We start from the raw sequence: 18,604 nt of genomic DNA, 5'->3' as shown, positions 1-18,604 counted from the left end.
TTCCCCCGCGTCTAGTGGCCAGGCGGACGCAGACGGACACAGATCCCAGCGGACGATAACACCACGCAGGTTATCCACCCACCCCGGCCCATGGCATCAGGCCCCCTGGGGGCCGAGGGGTAGGGCAAGCCGGGACACCCAGCTCCTGTCAGCAGACAGTATACACTGTATGGGAGAGGGGACCCCCATGTTGTCTGAGAGAGAAGGGGAGAGGGGTAGGTGGAGAGAGAGAGCAGCCATGGGGACCAGACACAACTGGTTCCCCGACGTAGGAGGTGAGGCCTGCCTAGCCAACAAAGGCATTATGGAAACACTGCTCAGTGTCTAAAGCGGAAGAGATCTGACCTTTGCCATGCCTTGGGGACTAACAACCCACTCTCTGTAGGTCAGCCCACAGCCAGACTACTGTACCTGATAAAGTCTACAGATACAGCCCACACTGTAGTGGAACCCACAGTCAGACTCACCACATAACAGCACAGTACCTGATCAATTCTAATGATCAACTCTAATGATCAACTCCAATGATCAACTCAAATGATCAACTATAATGATCAACTATAATGTGATCAACTCTAATGATCAACTCTAATGATCAACTCCAATGATCAACTCCAATGATTAACTCCAATGATAAACTCCAATGATCAACTCCAATGATCAACTCTAATGATAAACTTTAATGATAAACTCGAATGATCCTGATAAAGCCTACAGTTGGTGATACACATTCTACATGTTTCCATCAGGAGTTCCTCGTCCCACTCTCTTTCCTGGCCTCAGTGGCTTGACAGGGAGGAGGAGGAGGCCAGCGGATTAGGCCTACCCACATGATGATGGCTCCAAATATAGGTATGTTATTCACCACCACTCTCGCATTGCACAATGCATGCATAATTTGCATAGGGTTATCCACATGAGTTACTTGGCTACGGTTGACTCCATTTACTGAGAACTGTATGTGCATTATGTTGCAGATTAAATCAATTTCTACAGAGTTATCATCTTTCCATGATAACGCTGTAGAAAGTATGATAGCATATCAGCTTTGATTACAATAATTTGCTTGACCGTAATATAGCCAACAGGAAGAGGAGAGTGGTCCAGTATTGCTCAGTTAGTCCATACATGGCGCTTGCACTGCCAGGGTTGTGGGTTCGATTCCCGGTTCCACAAATAGGTCAAATGTATGCACACATTACAGTAAGTTGCTTTGGATAAAAGTGTCTGCAAAATGGCATATATTATTATAAATAGTGAAGTTAAAAGGAATGGCCTCTGTAGTTGTATACTACTAAAGTGATTCATGATATTTTGGGAGAGTTCATCGGTGTCAAAGCATCCACTTATGTTGCTCTTACAGACTTAAAAAATGTGTTTTTCCTCTCTACATTAAACAAGGATGGGTTGGTTAAACACTTGGCTGTGGAATGGAATGTGTTAGGTTAGGAGCTGTGTGGCAGCAGAGACTTTTGCAATCAGATGGGGCATCAAATCATTATTCTAGCAAGAATTTAATTATTACATTTTACTCCCCACCAGTCATGTTGGATGTAAAATATCGGGAGACAAGACAAGCCAATAAACGTACTCAGAGGGAAATAGATGACCACTATCACATGATAATGTACATTCTCTCCTTACTGGTATTCAATGACTAATTTATAGTGTTTACTTTGTAGAGGCTGACATTTTCTGACCGACTCTCTATGCTCTTTTACATTCAGAATGCCTTGGGGGGGGTTCCCAAAAGTTTATATTTTAAGGGAATATGTTTTTTTTTCAGATTTGTATTTGACTTTTCCATTTAAATTAAGAAAGTAGCATTTGTAGAAAACTTTCAGCTGGTCATAATTAATATTCCAAAATTCCTTTCCTTTAATTTAGTCAAATTGGAAGAAATCATGCAATACATGCATAAATTAAACCATATGTGTATGTTTTGATCATAGCAGTGCATTTAAATACAATGTTAGGTTTGGGAGGATAGTAGCTCATAATTAGGATCAAATTCTATAGAGATACCATCTACGTTTGCATTCTTTTAGGATACAGTTTCACCACAAATTACGAAGTGATTCTGAGAAAAGGAAGCAAATCTTTTTTGCAGAAATACTGTAGAAAATGCATGTTCTATGCACAGGCACATGGTCTGTGCACAGGCACAGTATTACATCAAATAAAAGTGTAGAAAACTGAGAAAACTGAGAAGAATCTTCTGCATCTGGCCAGTGGCAAAAATATACATAATATCGCTTGTGAGTCACCTGTTTAAGTCAAAACTTGAACATGATTCACCTTCCTCTGTTCAGCCCACTTCTAAACAGAGATAAAAACACACTAATCAGTCTGACTTACGGAGCGAGGTGATATGTTGACAGTGACCCTTCCCTCTCCCTGTCTGATGTCTGATCCGGGGGAGCTGGTCTGTTTAAGGGAGTAGTATTTTGCATCTTCAGCTCCTGATCAAGTATGTGCCTGTCCTAACCTTTTCCACTCAAGTGGCTTTCAATGAACCTGCTGACTTCCACATCTTTTATCTACATAGATGTCTGTTTGGCTCGGCCTACCCCGGCCCAGCCGCTGGGCAGCAGTAGCACTCCCCCTCTACACCCCTCACCCCACCCCCCGGGGGATGTGTGGGAGTGAGAGAGCGCTTCATTGGGGAGATGATACTGTATTGTATGCGCCCAGGGGAGGGGAAATAGAGACGGAACCACCCCCATCCCCTCCCTGATACCCCCCACCAGCTCCCACATTCCACCCCTGTTAGTTCTTTCCTCTTCTAAAAGCCCCCAGACCTCTTGTTCGCTTGGTAACCAGCCGGTTGGAGCTGGTAGGCATTTTTCATGCCGTCCGTTTGCCTCCTAGCTGGTCATGCCTTGGAGTGCCTCTCTCCAGAGTTGTACTCATGGAGTCAGGCTCAGCGCTATAACTCAACTCACTGCCTGCCTGCCAGCCTGTCTGTCTGTCTGTCTGTCTGTCTGTCTGTCTGTCTGTCTGTCTGTCTGTCTGTCTGTCTGTCTGTCTGTCTGTCTGTCGGCTGCCTGCAGGCTGCCGCTTCTAAGAAAAGGTGCAGTGAGAGCAGGAGGCAATGCAATGTAGATATTTTTGTGTTAAAAGCAACCTGGCCAAAAAACGAAGGGACTACTACTGCATTGCTTTGTCATTACATTTAGGATGTAGATTGAGTTCTCCAGTCTCTAATAGATTCTAACAAGTGGATTCCACAGCCTTTTAGTGTTGGTATGAAATAAAAACAGCATTCCTATGTTGTGCACTGAGAGGTTCACCTGCCCCTGTGCTGCATCCATTCTCCATTCTTGTGCAATGAGCCAGGGGCCAGAGTGATTGAACTTTTGCAATATTTCACCGCTGAGCACAACAAGAACCTCTTTGAGATGAAAAGCATGAATCACTATGGTGACAAACTGGTTGGAACGTTAAACAGAAAGTAACCAGAGCAGGGCATTTATACGATGGGGCCTACGTCTGCCTTTGATGCTGAGTGTAGCCGTTGAAAGGTGTCTGTTTTCATACTATAATCGCAAACGTCAAGTGCTCTGCTCTTCTGTTCAGACTGAGAAAGCTGTTAAAAGCTGAAGGTGCTCAGGCTCAGTGGCTTAGGATATCTCTGGTGCAGATGCTCGCCACAATCTACCATATATCACATAAGATAACATCAACTATTTCCCATTGAAGATGGCATTATTCATCCTAACTGACTAGCGAGCAACAGGCCAAAGTAGACAGCAGTGTTCAAACTGATAAGGTGTTGACTTCCCACAGGTTATGAAAAACTATGGATAGAATTATGGTTGTAATCAACCCACCATACATCACTATTATTCAGCACTGTATCAAAACCTTACTGCTGAATATCACTCTCTTTCCATTGATCCTGGCTTGTTCCACATCTCTGCCCAGCCCTACTGCAACAATCTGCTTTGACTATCCATAGCCCCTCCCTGCCTTGATGATGGATCTGACTTAAATTGTACTATTTACTGTTAATAGAGGGTAATATACCATTCAATAACACCCACTTCTGTTAGCACTGGATAATTCACTCCATATTTTATGGGCTCAAGGTACAGAGCAGTGCCAATGCCATTCTGCTAAGGCAGAATGGCAGTGAGTGAGATCGCTATTGCTTCTGTGTCCAGAGGAGAAAACACAAACATATTTTAATACCCAGTGTTCAGTGTTTATGGCCTTGTTCTCCAGTGTGTCAGTTAGAACATAACAGGAGAGCCAACGACTCTTTGCACAATAGAGGAACTGTTGAAGGACGTGACCGTAATGAGTATGGTTTCATCCATGTTTCCATCCATCTTTTAAAGTCCCATCGCACTAACAGAGCTGCCAGTGTCAAGGAGGGCTGTGTTAGCATCAGCAGATAGAGGATATATATACAGTATATATCTATGTTTACAGTATAATAACACAGAAATAAATATCAAATGACTGGCCTTTTTTTAAACAGAATCTTTCTTGAATCAAGATATTTGGGGTTCTGTCCTACTCAATAACTCAGCTATTAATGTGTTCTTTCTTGGAAAGCGAATGTAATACCACGGAGCTCGGCCAAACTGACCGACTCCATCCAAGTGCAAGCAACGCAGAGAGAAAGCATTAGGCTTGCGGTTCCCTGATCTTTAACTCTTCAGAAAACAACGGCATCTCCCCCGATCCAGAACTAAGGCTGGATCATTGAGAATAGGAAAGGTTTTGTGTTCATAATTTGGGGATTTGAATGAAAAAATTCAGTGGAAGTGGAACATGAATTTTTTCCTTGCAGTTGATTATGATTATGTGGGAATTTGCAGATTCGGGAGAAGGAGACGGATTGTAACATTTGTCTATTGAGGAGGTGTATTCCATGACTTCATATGCCACACTGAACAACACTACTGTCATACATACAACATAATTAAAGAACACGGCTACTCTCATCATTCACTAATTGTACATATCAAACTGGTATCAAAAACAATCTACATAGAAAAATCCATGGCGTATTGACAATAAGGTGTTTACGGAAACCACTAAATAGGGCAATTTTCCCACATTTTAGAAGTGGAAGTTGACATGCAGCAACGGTGGTTGATGTGGTGTCCCATGATGACCTAGTAAGGGGCATGAAAACCCTGAACTGAATACTCGATGGAGTAAAACATCCATCTAAAGTTAAAGTACATGACTAACTAAAGGCTTTGACCATAGATGTGGCTGGTTCATGAGTCGAATAATTAGAATAATTCATACAAATTGTCTAAAAACATAAGCAACACAGTTCACATGCAGTATCAGTAACCTGATCAATTTCTCAGTGATAAGCAAGGCGTAACATGTGGTACTGTTCAGTTCAAGTCTCCCTGAAGCTTGGCAAAAAATTAAATTTGAAAAAGGAGTGTAAAAGAGATGCTGAACGCAGAAGAAAATGAGACGAGATCCATTACAAAAGCGCCAGATTTACAACAAAGAGAAATGCTTTTAGAGGGGTTGGAACTAAGTCAGATGCTCCTAAATAGCAGTGATTGTTAACAGAGCTATTGGATTAAATGCATAGTCGAACCGCACTTTAACAGCGACAAACATTTCTAAATGAAACAAATGTATAAAAGTCCCTGTAAAAAAAGCCATGCAAAAGAGGTCTGCGGAATGCCGTTTCGAACAAAAGCACCGTAAATGTGAATGTTTGTCTGCTTGTAGCTCGTTATGACTGTCTGTACATACACACACACACACACACGAACCAAGCAATGGACACAACCAATTTCCTAAGATTAACAACAGATGTGTCCATCTATTTCTGTTCAACAGCGTTCTCTACAATAATACCATTAGTTGTCTCCTCATTTGCTATATCATTTTTCAACCATACTTTTTCCCCATTAGACTTTAGTGCTTCTGGTAACCCTTCCATAACTTAGGTGCAGCCAGCAATGTACGGCATGCTTTTAACTAGAAGTTCAATGCAAATCTTAAGTCAAAAGAAATCAAGCCATGCTGCAGAAATGTAATGGTGTGAATTGAAATGAGGACACATCGGACTGGAATCTGTTGGAATGGTAACATATGAAGTCGTCTTGAGTTTGAGTTGAGTGCACTATGCAACCATTGCCAACGTGTATTGTTATACAATAGAGAGTCATAGACGTTGTGTGCAGTTGGTTAAACTCTGTGATGTGTGTAGCTTTGGTTTGGCTTGTGAAGAGCCATTTCTCAAAAGGCTAGGGAGGTCGGGGCTTGGTAGTGTATTGAGTTCTACTCTTAGGCTACCATTTGGAGAAGATTGTGACATCCTCAATTCAAAATGTAACCTGTTTTACATCACGGCTTCAATTCTTTGGCAGAAAACAATGACCAATGACTACCATTGCAATTCAGTCCTCCCTGCAAATAAGATTTGAAGTAACTCTTCAAATGTCAGCCTTATGCCTCCCCACAAATGTACCAAACATTTACAGTATGTCTATGTCTGCAAACATGTCTTTCAGAGTTGTGGACATTACAGCGTCAATCCATAGTGCAGCAGACAGTGAACTCTCCCAAGGTGCCCAGACTGACCTACTCGCAGCTCCTGTCCAAAGACAGTCCTCTCCCCCAGGGCGGAGCAATTCCACCGGCCATAGCGAAACTGGTACTGACACTCATTGATGCCCAGCTGGGCGCCCTCCCCCACCACGATGATGGCATCCGGGCGGCTCTGGCAGATGGCCCGCTGGCGAGGGGCCAGCCCAGGGATCTTGTTGCAGATGATGTTGGCACCCAACGCCACCACGGAAGACAGGGCCCTATGGATAGAGACGTAAACATACAGGCACGCACACACACACACACACACACACACACACAGGCAGTTAGTGCTACAGGAGGACAGATAGACTGAATCACATTACATAGACTTTAGGCCACTCCAGACCAGGATTAAATTCAACCAAAGCCTTGATGAGCATTCCATAGGTACTCAGTGCTGTCTTGCAAAAATATTACAATTGAATGGATTAGAGGTGAATCAAAGAGAGCATCTGAAACCATTATCCGACGCAAAGCTGAATAATAACACTACACAGCATGCTAAAACGGACCCAAAGCAGAAAATGACATTGTGCTCGTTTGGCTCGTGATCGTAGAGAAATTAGTTGGGGTTTTACGTTAATTGTTAGGTAACGTGGTTAGAATTGTTTCCAGGCATGGGCAAGCCGTGCGCCGGCACAACCGTGCCTTCAATTTGTAACTGGGCTTCTCAAATTTAGGAATGGTTCTCAACCAAGAAGTCACTCACAACAATGTTATCCTTATTTAATTTGAGATGTACAGTGAGGGAAAAAAAGATTTGATCCCCTGCTGATTTTGTATGTTTGCCCACTGACAAAGAAATGATCAGTCTATAATTTTAATGGTAGGTTTATTTGAACAGTGAGAGACAGAATAACAACAAAATAATCCAGAAAAACGCATATCAAAAATGTTATAAATTGATTTGCATTTTAATGAGGGAAATAAGTATTTGACCCCCTCTCAATCAGAAAGATTTCTGGCTCCCAGGTGTCTTTTTTACAGGTAACGAGATGAGATTAGGAGCACACTCTTAAAGGGAGTGCTCCTAATCTCAGCTTGTTACCTGTATAAAAGACACCTGTCCACAGAAGCAATCAATCAATCAGATTCAAAACTCTCCACCATGGCCAAGTCCAAAGAGCTCTCCAAGGATGTCAGCGACAAGATTGTAGACCTACACAAGGATGGAATGAGCTACAAGACCATCGCCAAGCAGCTTGGTGAGAAGGTGACAACAGTTGGTGTGATTTTTGGCAAATGGAAGAAACACAAAAGAACTGTCAATCTCCCTCGGCCTGGGGCTCCATGCAAGATCTCACCTCGTGGAGTTGCAATGATCATGAGAACGGTGAGTAATCAGCCCAGAACTACACGGGAGGATCTTGTCAATGATCTCAAGGCAGCTGGGACCATAGTCACCAAGAAAACAATTGGTAACACACTACGCCGTGAAGGACTGAAATCCTGCAGCGCCCGCAAAGTCCCCCTGCTCAAGAAAGCACATATACAGGCCCGTCTGAAGTTTGCCAATGAACATCTGAATGATTCAGAGGAGAACTGGGTGAAAATGTTGTTGTCAGATGAGACCAAAATTGAGCTCTTTGGCATCAACTCAACTCGCCGTGTTTGGAGGAGGAGGAATGCTGCCTATGACCCCAAGAACACCATCCCCACCGTCAAACATGGAGGTGGAAACATTATGCTTTGGGGGTGGTTTTCTGCTAAGGGGACAGGACAACTTCACTGCATCAAAGTGACGATGGACGGGGCCATGTACCGTCAAATCTTTGGTGAGAACCTCCTTCCCTCAGCCAGGGCATTGAAAACGGGTCGTGGATGGGTATTCCAGCATGACAATGACCCAAAACACACGGCCAAGGCAACAAAGGAGTGGCTCAAGAAGAAGCACATTAAGGTCCTGGAGTGGCCTAGTCAGTCTCCAGACCTTAATCCCATAGAAAATCTGTGGAGGGAGCTGAAGGTTCGAGTTGCCAAACATCAGCCTCGAAATCTTAATGACTTGGAGAAGATCTGCAAAGAGAAGTGGGACAAAATCCCTCCTGAGATGTGTGCAAACCTGGTGGCCAACTACAAGAAACGTCTGACCTCTGTGATTGCCAACAAGGGTTTTGCCACTAAGTACTAAGTCATGTTTTGCAGAGGGGTAAAATACTTATTTCCCTCATTAAAATGCAAATCAATTTATAACATTTTTGACATGCGTTTTTCTGGATTTTTTTGTTGTTATTCTGTCTCTCATTGTTCAAATAAACCTACCATTAAAATTATAGACTGATCATGTCTTTGTCAGTGGGCAAACGTACAAAATCAGCAGGGGATTAAATACTTTTTTCCCTCACTGTATGTGTTTAAAGCACACTTGTAGTGTAATACAAGACTTCTTTCATTTATCCACATTTGTAGAGCAATGCGACAGTATGCCTGGTTAATATGGAAGGTTTCTGACACCATCCCTCCTGCATGCCCTATGAGGTGTTGTTCCTCAAAGGGTTAAACCCAGATCAAGCAGTCATTTAACCCTTGGCATGACACCTAGGAGCTTCTACTACTGATCATCGCTTTGGGAGTTAATATAATCCCGATTCCTGACACATGTTGGATGGGTTTGGAACAGTCATGTACCAGAAAACAGACTGTTTAACAAATGGGGTTATTTCTCCATTAGTGTGTTTATAGCCATCCAAACCCTGCAGATACATGCCTTTCAAACATGTCAGTAGACAAGGAGCCGTAAAAGAGCATAAAGGCGAATGCCAGCTTTGATGTATGACGTAGGCCTCCAAGGGCTTTACCACAAGCAGGGCAGGCTGATGCAGGCAAGTTGTGTGTCAGCAAAAAATGACAGAGAGGGAGCGAGAGGGGGGGGGGGGGGGGGGTAGAGAGAGAGAGAGGGGGTCAGAGAGAGGGGGAGAGAAGAGAGGGAGAGAGAGAGGGAAGAGAGGGAAGAGAGGAGAGAGAGGAGAGAGAGAGAGAGAGAGAGAGAGAGAGAGAGAGAGAGAGAGAGAGAGAGAGAGAGAGAGAGAGAGAGAGAGAGAGAGAGAGAGAGAGAGAGAGAGAGAGATGAGAGGGAGAGAAGAGAGAGAAAGAGGTCGACTGCATTTGTGAATTACCCTTCAAAAGGATTATGGAACAAAACCATACTGCCCTTATGACTCAAAAAACAAAAAGAGAATGTTGGCCTAACATGTTCATCTTCTGTTGATTAGCTGTCTTTCTATCTTCTATCTTTCTTTCTTTTTATAGTTTACTCTCCGTTAGTCAACACCTCTATAAAACATTTTGGGGTGTGTGTCAGCTTACATTTACATTTTAGTCATTTAGCAGACACTCTTATTCAGAGCGACTTACAATTGTGAGTGCATACATTTTCTATGTTTTTTTCTTTTTAGTTTTCGTGCTGTTGTCAGTTATTTCCATCTTTGCAAAATATGTTAAAATGCTTAAAAATGCAAACATTTGAGTCCCGTGACTTCAAAGGAAACTTGCAAAGGATTTCAATGGTTCAAGAGAGATGATTCAGACATCCCTTCTTGCTTCAAAACTGCTATGCACCATGAGCAGCATAGACCTCTCCCCTATCCATATCCAAAATGATATGATAAATTAGGCTCACCAATGCTTTGACCGTTGCAAAGATAACCTAATCACCATTACCAGGCATTGAGAATTAGGTGCATAATCAATCAAAGTCTGGTAAATGCCATTAGAATTCTCTCAAATGTAATTGAAAATACAGTATATTTTTCATTTATATCGATCCAAAACTAAAAATGAGATATAAAGCAAATAATTAATGAAGCACAAAGCTCCAAAGTAACTCTTTATACCTCTCAAACCTCTGGTTCCTTGATGTCTACTGAACAAAACAATCAAAATGCTCCACCGACCTTCTCTATCGTAAAACAACCCCCATGGAGTTTGTGGTTTAAATGTGTGGTTCATATACTGTATGATGCTACAATTCATGAGGTCAGGTGCACTGTAACTGATGCTCTAGGAATGTACACAGATGCTCTGGATTACATAATGTGCATAGATCCTAAATATCCTATAACAACAGCAATAACCGTAATACCTCTCTGTATCTTCTCGGTCAGCAACAAGTCATTGTGCAGCTCACTGCCTGTTAAAATGGCAATGAGGACTTAATGATGTTGCTATTATTCTCCTCGGAAATGATATCCTGGCCATTTTCACCTGCCAATTCACAGCATCACTGTCTAACATGGGCTTGCAAAAGCATCAGACAATGCAAAACAGAGCATTCCTCAGTTAAGCTGCTAAATCCCTGCATCATCAAAGTGCACAATTGCGATTATGTTTGCTTAGTGGCGACTCTGTGTGCATAGTGGCAGTTTGGAACAGCTAGCACTCCAATAGACAGATACAAAGGCAAAGAACACTAATCAAAAGCAAAATATGCAAATTGGTAGCCATGCTGTATGTTAATACTAGTATAATGCACATTATATATATATATATATATATATATATATATACACTACCAGTCAAAAATTTGGACACACCTACTCATTCAAGGGTTTCTCTTTATTTTTACTATTTTCTACATTGTAGAATAATAGTGAAGACATCAAAATTATGGAATAACACATGGAATCATGTAGTAACCAAAAAATTGTTAAAGAAAATAAATATATCTTTTAGATTCTTCAAATAGCCACCCTTTGCTTTGATGACAGCTTTGCACACTCTTGGCATTCTCTCAACCAGTTTCATGAGGTAGTCACCTGGAATGTATTTCAATTAACAGGTGTGCCTTCTTAAAAGTTAATTTGTGGAATTTCTTTCCTTCTACAAGTTAGGCTGGGTATACAGAAGATAGCCCTATTTGGTAAAAGACCAAGTCCCTATTATGGCAAGAACAGCTCAAATAAGCAAAGAGAAACGACAGTCCATCATTACTTTAAGACATGAAGGTCAGTCAATACGGAAAATGTCAAGAACTTTGAAAGTTTCTTCAAGTGCAGTCGCAAAAACCATCAAGCGCTATGATGAAACTGGCTCTCATGAGGACTGCCAGAGGAATGGAAGACCCAGAGCTACCTCTGCTGCAGAGGATAAGTTCATTAGAGTTAACAGCCTCAGAAATTGCAGCCCAAATAAATGCTTCACAGAGTTCAAGTAACAGACACATCTCAACATCAACTGTTCAGAGGAGACTGTGTGAATCAGGCCTTCATGGTCAAATAGATGCAAAGAAACCATTACTAAAGGACACCAATAAGAAGAAGAGACTTGCTTGGGCCAAGAAACACGAGCAATGGACATTACACCGGTGGAAATGTGTCCTTTGGACTGGAGTCCAAATTTGAGATTTTTGGTTCCAACCGCTATGTCTTTCTGAGACGCGGTGTGGATGAACGGATGATCTCCGCATGTGTATTTCCCACCGTAAAGCATAGAGGAGGAGGTGTTATGGTGTGGGGGTGCTTTGCTGGTGACACTCTCTGTGATTTATTTAGAATTCAAGGCACACTTAACCAGCATGGCTACCACAGCATTCTGCAGCGATACGCCATCCCATCTGGTTTGGGCTTAGTGGCACTATCATTTGTTTTTCAACAGGACAATGACTTAACGCACCTCCAGGCTGTGTAAGGGCTATTTTACCAAGAAGGAGAGTGATGGAGTGCTGCATCAGATGACCTGGCCTCCACAATCCCCCGACCTCAACCAAATTGATATGGTTTGGGATGATTCGGATGAAGGAAAAGCAGCCAACTAGTGCTCAGCATATATGGGAACTCCTTCAAGACTGTTGGAAAAGCATTCCAGGTGAAGCTGGTTGAGAGAATGCCAAGAGTGTGCAAAGCTGTCATCAAGGCAAAGGGTGGCTTACACTTTTTGCTTAACACTTTTTGGGTTACTACATGATTCCATATGTGTTATTTCATAGTTTTGATGTCTTCACTATTATTCTACAATGTAGAAAATAGTAAAAATAAAGAAAAACCCTTGAATGAGTAGGTGTTCTAAAAATGTTGACCGGTAGTATATATGTATGTATATATACAGAATTGTTTGTAGCTATCGTAGATGATATATATAATCTACGATAGCTACAAACAATTCTGCTCCATTTTCTATAGACTACAGTATGCAGCGATGTTAACGATAGGAAATCCAGGGATTCCCACAGTATATTATAGTGCATGCGGGCCACCAAAGTGAAATAACCTTCCCCCAAACCTTCCATTATAAGGTGCTGGGTTTGATGACAGGGGGTAATAGAGGGGGAGGGACGCATGACCTGAAGAGGGGCAGGTTCTACATACCGACACACACAAACACACACACACACACCTATTCCATCAGTTGAATGCCTTTGATGTGACATAGCATTAAGCTCACAGGTATGTTTCACTGAAAAATATGTCAGCCACAATTGTCTCATGAGGCAGATAATTCAAGTGGATTTATTCGGTGAGATTTGTCAAAAGTGCTTCTATGGCAAATTGCTGAAATAGCAATTGTGAAAAAACAAAACAAATCTGCAAGATTTGTATAAACTAAAGATATGATATCAATTCATAATATTTACTTTAAGTAAAAACTAATCTTTCTGTAATCAAAAGCTTTTAAAACCTGACTGTCCAGTCTAACACCCTTATATGTATTTGTGTTATATATGTATGCTATAGCAAATTTGTGGGCAAGTTAAACAAATTAACAGTGCAGCTTGTTTCCATTTGAAATGTCTTATTCCACTTTGATGTTATTAGGGTTTAATATGGAAATCGAAAAAGTGTTTCTAAAGTTCCCATTTTAAAAACCTTATACTGATCATATTTAACAACGGCAGCTTTAAAGGTGTGATTCACCCAACATTAGCATATTCCTTCATGGAATGATGGCGTGTTCTGACTAATACCTCTGTCTGTGGATGAGTCATTTGCCACCCATGTAGTTCACCGAATTTCACTGTTAGATTAACACGCTTTTAGCTGCACACGTAATGAGAGAGGAAGGAGCACTTTGGATGATGGGGATCACAACACTGTGTTTCTTATTCCACTTTAAAATCATCCTCATCCCTAAAACCTATTTCATTTGGGGTACTGTACTGTAATAAAGCATGTTTAAATTATAAAAACAAAATTATATATGTAGTTTATAATGTGCAAACGAATAGGCTACTAAACATAGAGCATAGCCACTTCTAACTGCAACCATAAACCACATCTATTTTAACATCAATTTTGGGGTCTCCAGCACGGGGATGGATACAACGTATGGTTCGGTAATTATTTTTAAGGAAAAAATTAAACGTTCTCCTGCGTGAACAACTGGTTATTTTAATTCAATGATACAATTATGACCAGTGTCAATCACGTGCGTGTCATAGACCGATGTTTTACAGCTACTTTTCCAGATGTGGCTTTAAATTATAACTTGGTAAATCTGCATAAGACTATGGTGATGTAATGCATAAAGCATAATCCCTAACCACAAATTGAGACAGGTAATAATCCACCGCATGCGTAAAAGCTATTCAGAAAGGGGAAATAATGTACTCTCTTCAGTCAATTGTCTTGAACATCTCTGCCACTCTGTGGCCAAATGAAACCGTGTCCAACCGTTATTACAATGTCGTAAAAAAGGATTTGGGTCCTAACAAAAAAAAAGACTGTACTATGTCACCTCATCAAACGACCTGCCCATAAAATAAGACGTCAGGTAGCCTAATTAACATCGACTTCATCCGTTATTTCCCACGTAGACCGGAGGGATGCCCTAGCTACCTGAAGCATTCGCTTTGATAACGAATGTATTTCGAGTATCCTCTAGTCATTTTAAACCGTAACGTCTAGAACATCATCGAATGTGGGGAAATACTAAAATAATACATCAAATTCGGTGCGTAAAATGCACACCCAAGTGCAAAAAAAAAAGATATTGAAATCGTTTTCTATCTCCATTTTGCTATAGCCTAGTTGTCTTAAATGACTAGTTATATATTCAAGCATGTTGTAGGCTATATTTTATATTCAAGCATGTTGAAATCGTTTGGATTAGACTAGAATGTGCACTGTGAAGCAAACATCCATCATAAATATGGGCTACCGTAACCAACAACCTGCGGTAATATTTCGGAGAAAGATTTAACAATAGAATTATCCATCAAGTACATATAATCGAAAATGAAATCCATTCTCAGTATGTCTCCAAACACAAAATCACACCAGTAAGGTAATTAAGGGGCCCGGTGATTGGGTCAACTTACAGGTAGCTCCCACTCGTAAGTATGAGGAAAATCTGTGGATAGTAGACTGACAGTAGTACACTGCGCGACGAGAAGATGATCATGATGACATTGAACAAATGGCTGCTTTCTGGTGGAGTGAGAAAAATAGTGGGATAGAGTCCTCTTTAAATCCTTGATGTCGCGCGTTTTAGTTCCCCTTTGCTCCAAAATCAAAGAGCCCGGTTTGGTGCGATGCGTCTGCGGTGCTCGCTTGAGTGGCAGTGCTATGCAGCTCCTAGCTCCCAGTCCCAGGGCCGTGAGTGTGCAGCGGGCGCGGAGATTGGCTCTGTCATCTCTCAGCGGTAGAGGCTGTTACAGAGTGTGGTTCCCGAGACGGAATGATGATGGTTTTAGGGATTTTGGATGGCAGAAAAGTGCTTTTCTCCACTCTCATGAGAATCGTGGCTGCCATTGGGCAGAGAGAGACACTGCTATCCGCCCACTTCTGCACCACAGCAGGACAATAGGGTGACAGTGATCCGCTGGTCCCCTGGACAGGGCTGCCTTTCATTCATCAAATCAGGCCCAAAAGTAAACAAACACTGGCGCACTCACTGACTGTTTCATCTTCAGGCCTACTGCTTCACACTAACACATCATCAGGCTGAAAAAACGTATGTGCGTAATGTGCGTAAAGCAATTGGTCTTGCACGCATTCTATCCAATGCTTTAAAAAACTCAAAACATTGTGAATAGCCTAATACGTAACCATATATAAATTATCACTTGGTATGATGTGTTATTAATGGCTTTAGCCTATCAATAAAACAGTAGGCTACTGCAGGTTTTAAAGCAGGTTAGCGTTTTTCATCATGCGTTTTTCATCTTGTTCTGGAGGCAGCTCTGCGAAGTGGTTACTAGCTGGCACAGCCACAAAGTCATACAATCAGATTTTAAACCTAGCCCTAACCTTAACCCTAACCTTAACCACACTGCTAACCCTAATGTCTAACCCTAACCGTAAATTAAGACCAAAAAGTTCATTTTAGTTTTCAGGAATTTTTACAATATAGCCTAGACAATTTTGACTTTTCAGCTGGCCTATATAAGGAGAAATCACTCCGTTTTGCTTCTAGGACAAGACTCATGACAATAAACGTCAACCTGCGGTTTTAACACAGGATCTACAGGGTGATCTCGGTGTTGAACCTGGTGAGTGAAAGGCTCTGTCTGCACCATCGCTTCAGCACAAAGTGATGTCACTCGTCACCTGCAGACTCCAGTCATTGTGTGTGAAGAGGGTATCATGAAAGATTTTCCCAGGCTAAAGAAGGGGGGAGTAAGCGCGGGAATGAGCTAACTGGTTTGGCTTGATAAAACCCTGAGATATCTGGTGACGCTCCACTTGGTGTGATTTTTTCCCTATTCGAACTGTTAAGATATGAATACCTGTGGAGGTTACCCGTTAGGCCTATTTCACTTAAGGCTTGTGTAGGAGAAGGAAAAATGAACTCCCACGAATGGATCGCGCTGGGGGATGACACCTGTTGTTTTTGTTTAGATAACCATGACTGGCTATGGATGATGAGGAACATTAGCCTGAAAGATTTATGAGTAAAGAAAACAGGGCCTTGAGCTGTCCAAGGTTTGACTCTTGTTGAAATATCCTAACGTTATATATGTTGTGTATAACATTTTTTTAAACTGGTTGCTTATATTTTTACTCATACCAATTCAGTCCAAACCATCAGGGTAGGCTACCTTGTAGACAGTACAGGCCTACAACAGAGACAGGTAAACAAAATGATCTAACCGTTTGCTTAATATCCTTTGTATTTACACAAATAGAAATTAGCCATGCTCTGGGTAGGAATAGAATAAAGTCCAAAAAGGCCTATGACTGATGTTATCCGTTTTTTTTTTTTGCATACAAAGAGCATATATAATTCCTCTGTATTTTATACATCAAGATGAGCTATTGCGAAACAAGTAAAAACTCTGTCTGGGCTGTGGAATGTGGAAATACAACTCAGCCAGGCTGCCTCTATTAATGAAGGTATGCAGCAGTGAGCCGGAGCCCGGCGGAGACCGACAGCGGGTCAAATGATCTATAGAGCGACAAACCAACCAGACTCTGAGCAGATTAACCACAACTGAGACTGAATATGAATTAATCTATTATTTGGCAAACCGCAAAAAAAAAATTGCACAGCTTTTACGCACGTCCAGCCGTTGTCCATGATGGCTATGGGTGTCAAGTTCATTTAAACACTGACATGGATGGATTAGGCTAGGATCACACTGAGTTTTTTAGATTGTTTGTAAAGGTTAGTAATTGTTTGTAAAAGTCAGTGAGGTCAAAAGGGCAGTTGCGTCTTCCACCCGCAGAACACTGCATTTGTATGGGCATTCAGAATATCCATGTGGCACAGCGTGTTGTAGGATATATTTAAAACAACAATAATAATGCAGACAAGAAGATAACATAAACATATAAGCAGTTGATATAAGTATTACATCTACACTTACCCAAGCCTTAAGTAGATGATGCCAAAGCACAAGAAGACGTAAAAACTCCACCTTCGGAGGGGTCTGTGCATGATCATAACCTCTTCTGGAACGGGCCATTCACTAGAATGAAGTGGTCATTCTTGCGTTCACATTGGCAACACTACAATATCTAACCTTTCCAGATGCAGATATAACCTATATTTTCCAAAATGTCAAATCTAAACTCTTTTGAAATCTTTAACCGTTTAAAATCCATAGTCAACGGGTCACAGGTGAGACAGAGAGTGATGGTGATCCAAAACGTGGTTGTTAAAGAGTTCGAAAACAAAATACTTATGAGAGAGCGATGGGTCGAGGAGTAAGATGAGTTCTCGAGTGAACCATTCTTATATTTCGTCCTTTGTATCAAAGTAGGACAAGTTATGTGTTCTCACTTGATCTTGCGTGCGCCAGGTACATTTACACCCGGTGCAATGTCCTCCTTTTCGACAGAATCTCGTCTGTATTGAGGCCGTAACACATCGGTTGCAGCTCCTCTCCTTTGACGACATCTTAAATTCTTTCCATGTAGCTGCAGGTATTCTAATGCAGGTAACAAAAGCCCTATCCACGCCTCCTCCTTTGAGCTGGTATGGATATGCAAGGATTGGGACGGGCTTCTGGGCTGAGCTGAACACGTGCAGTTGTTGTACAGCTACAGTAACATACAGCGAAACTAACCGAAACTTCCTTATATAGGCTATTTGAGGTTGCAACCTTGGGTATTGCCCAACAGGAGATACTAGACTACTCTCATCAAGTAGCCAAATAATGCTAGCGATTAGTCCATGCATCAGCTTACATTATGAACCTTAAGTAGAATAGTATTCTGCGGCATTTCATGCGTATTGCATAACCGATCATACATTCAACTTGACTACCACCTGTTATGAATTAGTGTATAGACAATATTTAAAGATCATTAGGGAAATGCATTTCTTATTATTTGTTACTTAAAATCATAGGGCTCGTTTTCAATAAATAGGCGACAGAATTGCCTACTGTGACAAATGCGTTTTAAAACATGTCAAAATAGGCAGTTGACTTTGCACAGGGGGACCATAACTTCAGGATGCGCACAATCTTGATGCTTCTTGAGTGTCTGTCCCCTGTGGTCCCCTTCTGCTGTATAGTACTCCCCCTGGTGGTTACAGGAGACAACTGTTGGTACTGGTAGGGGGAAAGGTCTTCTGTATTACTGTAGAGGCCTACATGATGTGAGTGAGTGTGCCTTTGAATGTGTTTCTGACCTTCGGTTAA

The 18,604-nt window shown here is 41.6% G+C and overlaps 1 protein-coding gene across 1 annotated transcript in view; it reads right to left on the bottom strand.

Moving 5' to 3' along the window:
* LOC311134604 (protein Wnt-7b) overlaps window positions 1-17,874 on the bottom strand; it is a 36,091-nt gene extending 18,217 nt beyond the window's left edge. The window contains exons 1-2 of the mRNA XM_084168339.1: window positions 17,324-17,874; window positions 6,574-6,800 (exon numbers count right to left, since the gene is read on the bottom strand). Coding sequence (XP_084024465.1) covers window positions 6,574-6,800; window positions 17,324-17,400 — 304 coding nt within the window. The 5' untranslated portion in view covers window positions 17,401-17,874. The remainder of the gene's footprint in view (window positions 1-6,573; window positions 6,801-17,323) is intronic.
* Between the last annotated feature and the right edge of the window lie 730 nt (window positions 17,875-18,604).

The sequence above is a fragment of the Coregonus lavaretus genome, assembly GCF_964263955.1.
Source record: "Coregonus lavaretus genome assembly, chromosome: 9".
NCBI classification, from domain to species: Eukaryota; Metazoa; Chordata; class Actinopteri; order Salmoniformes; family Salmonidae; genus Coregonus; species Coregonus lavaretus.
Note: the sequence above shows the minus strand (reverse complement) of the source record. Positions and strands in the feature narration are given on the sequence as shown.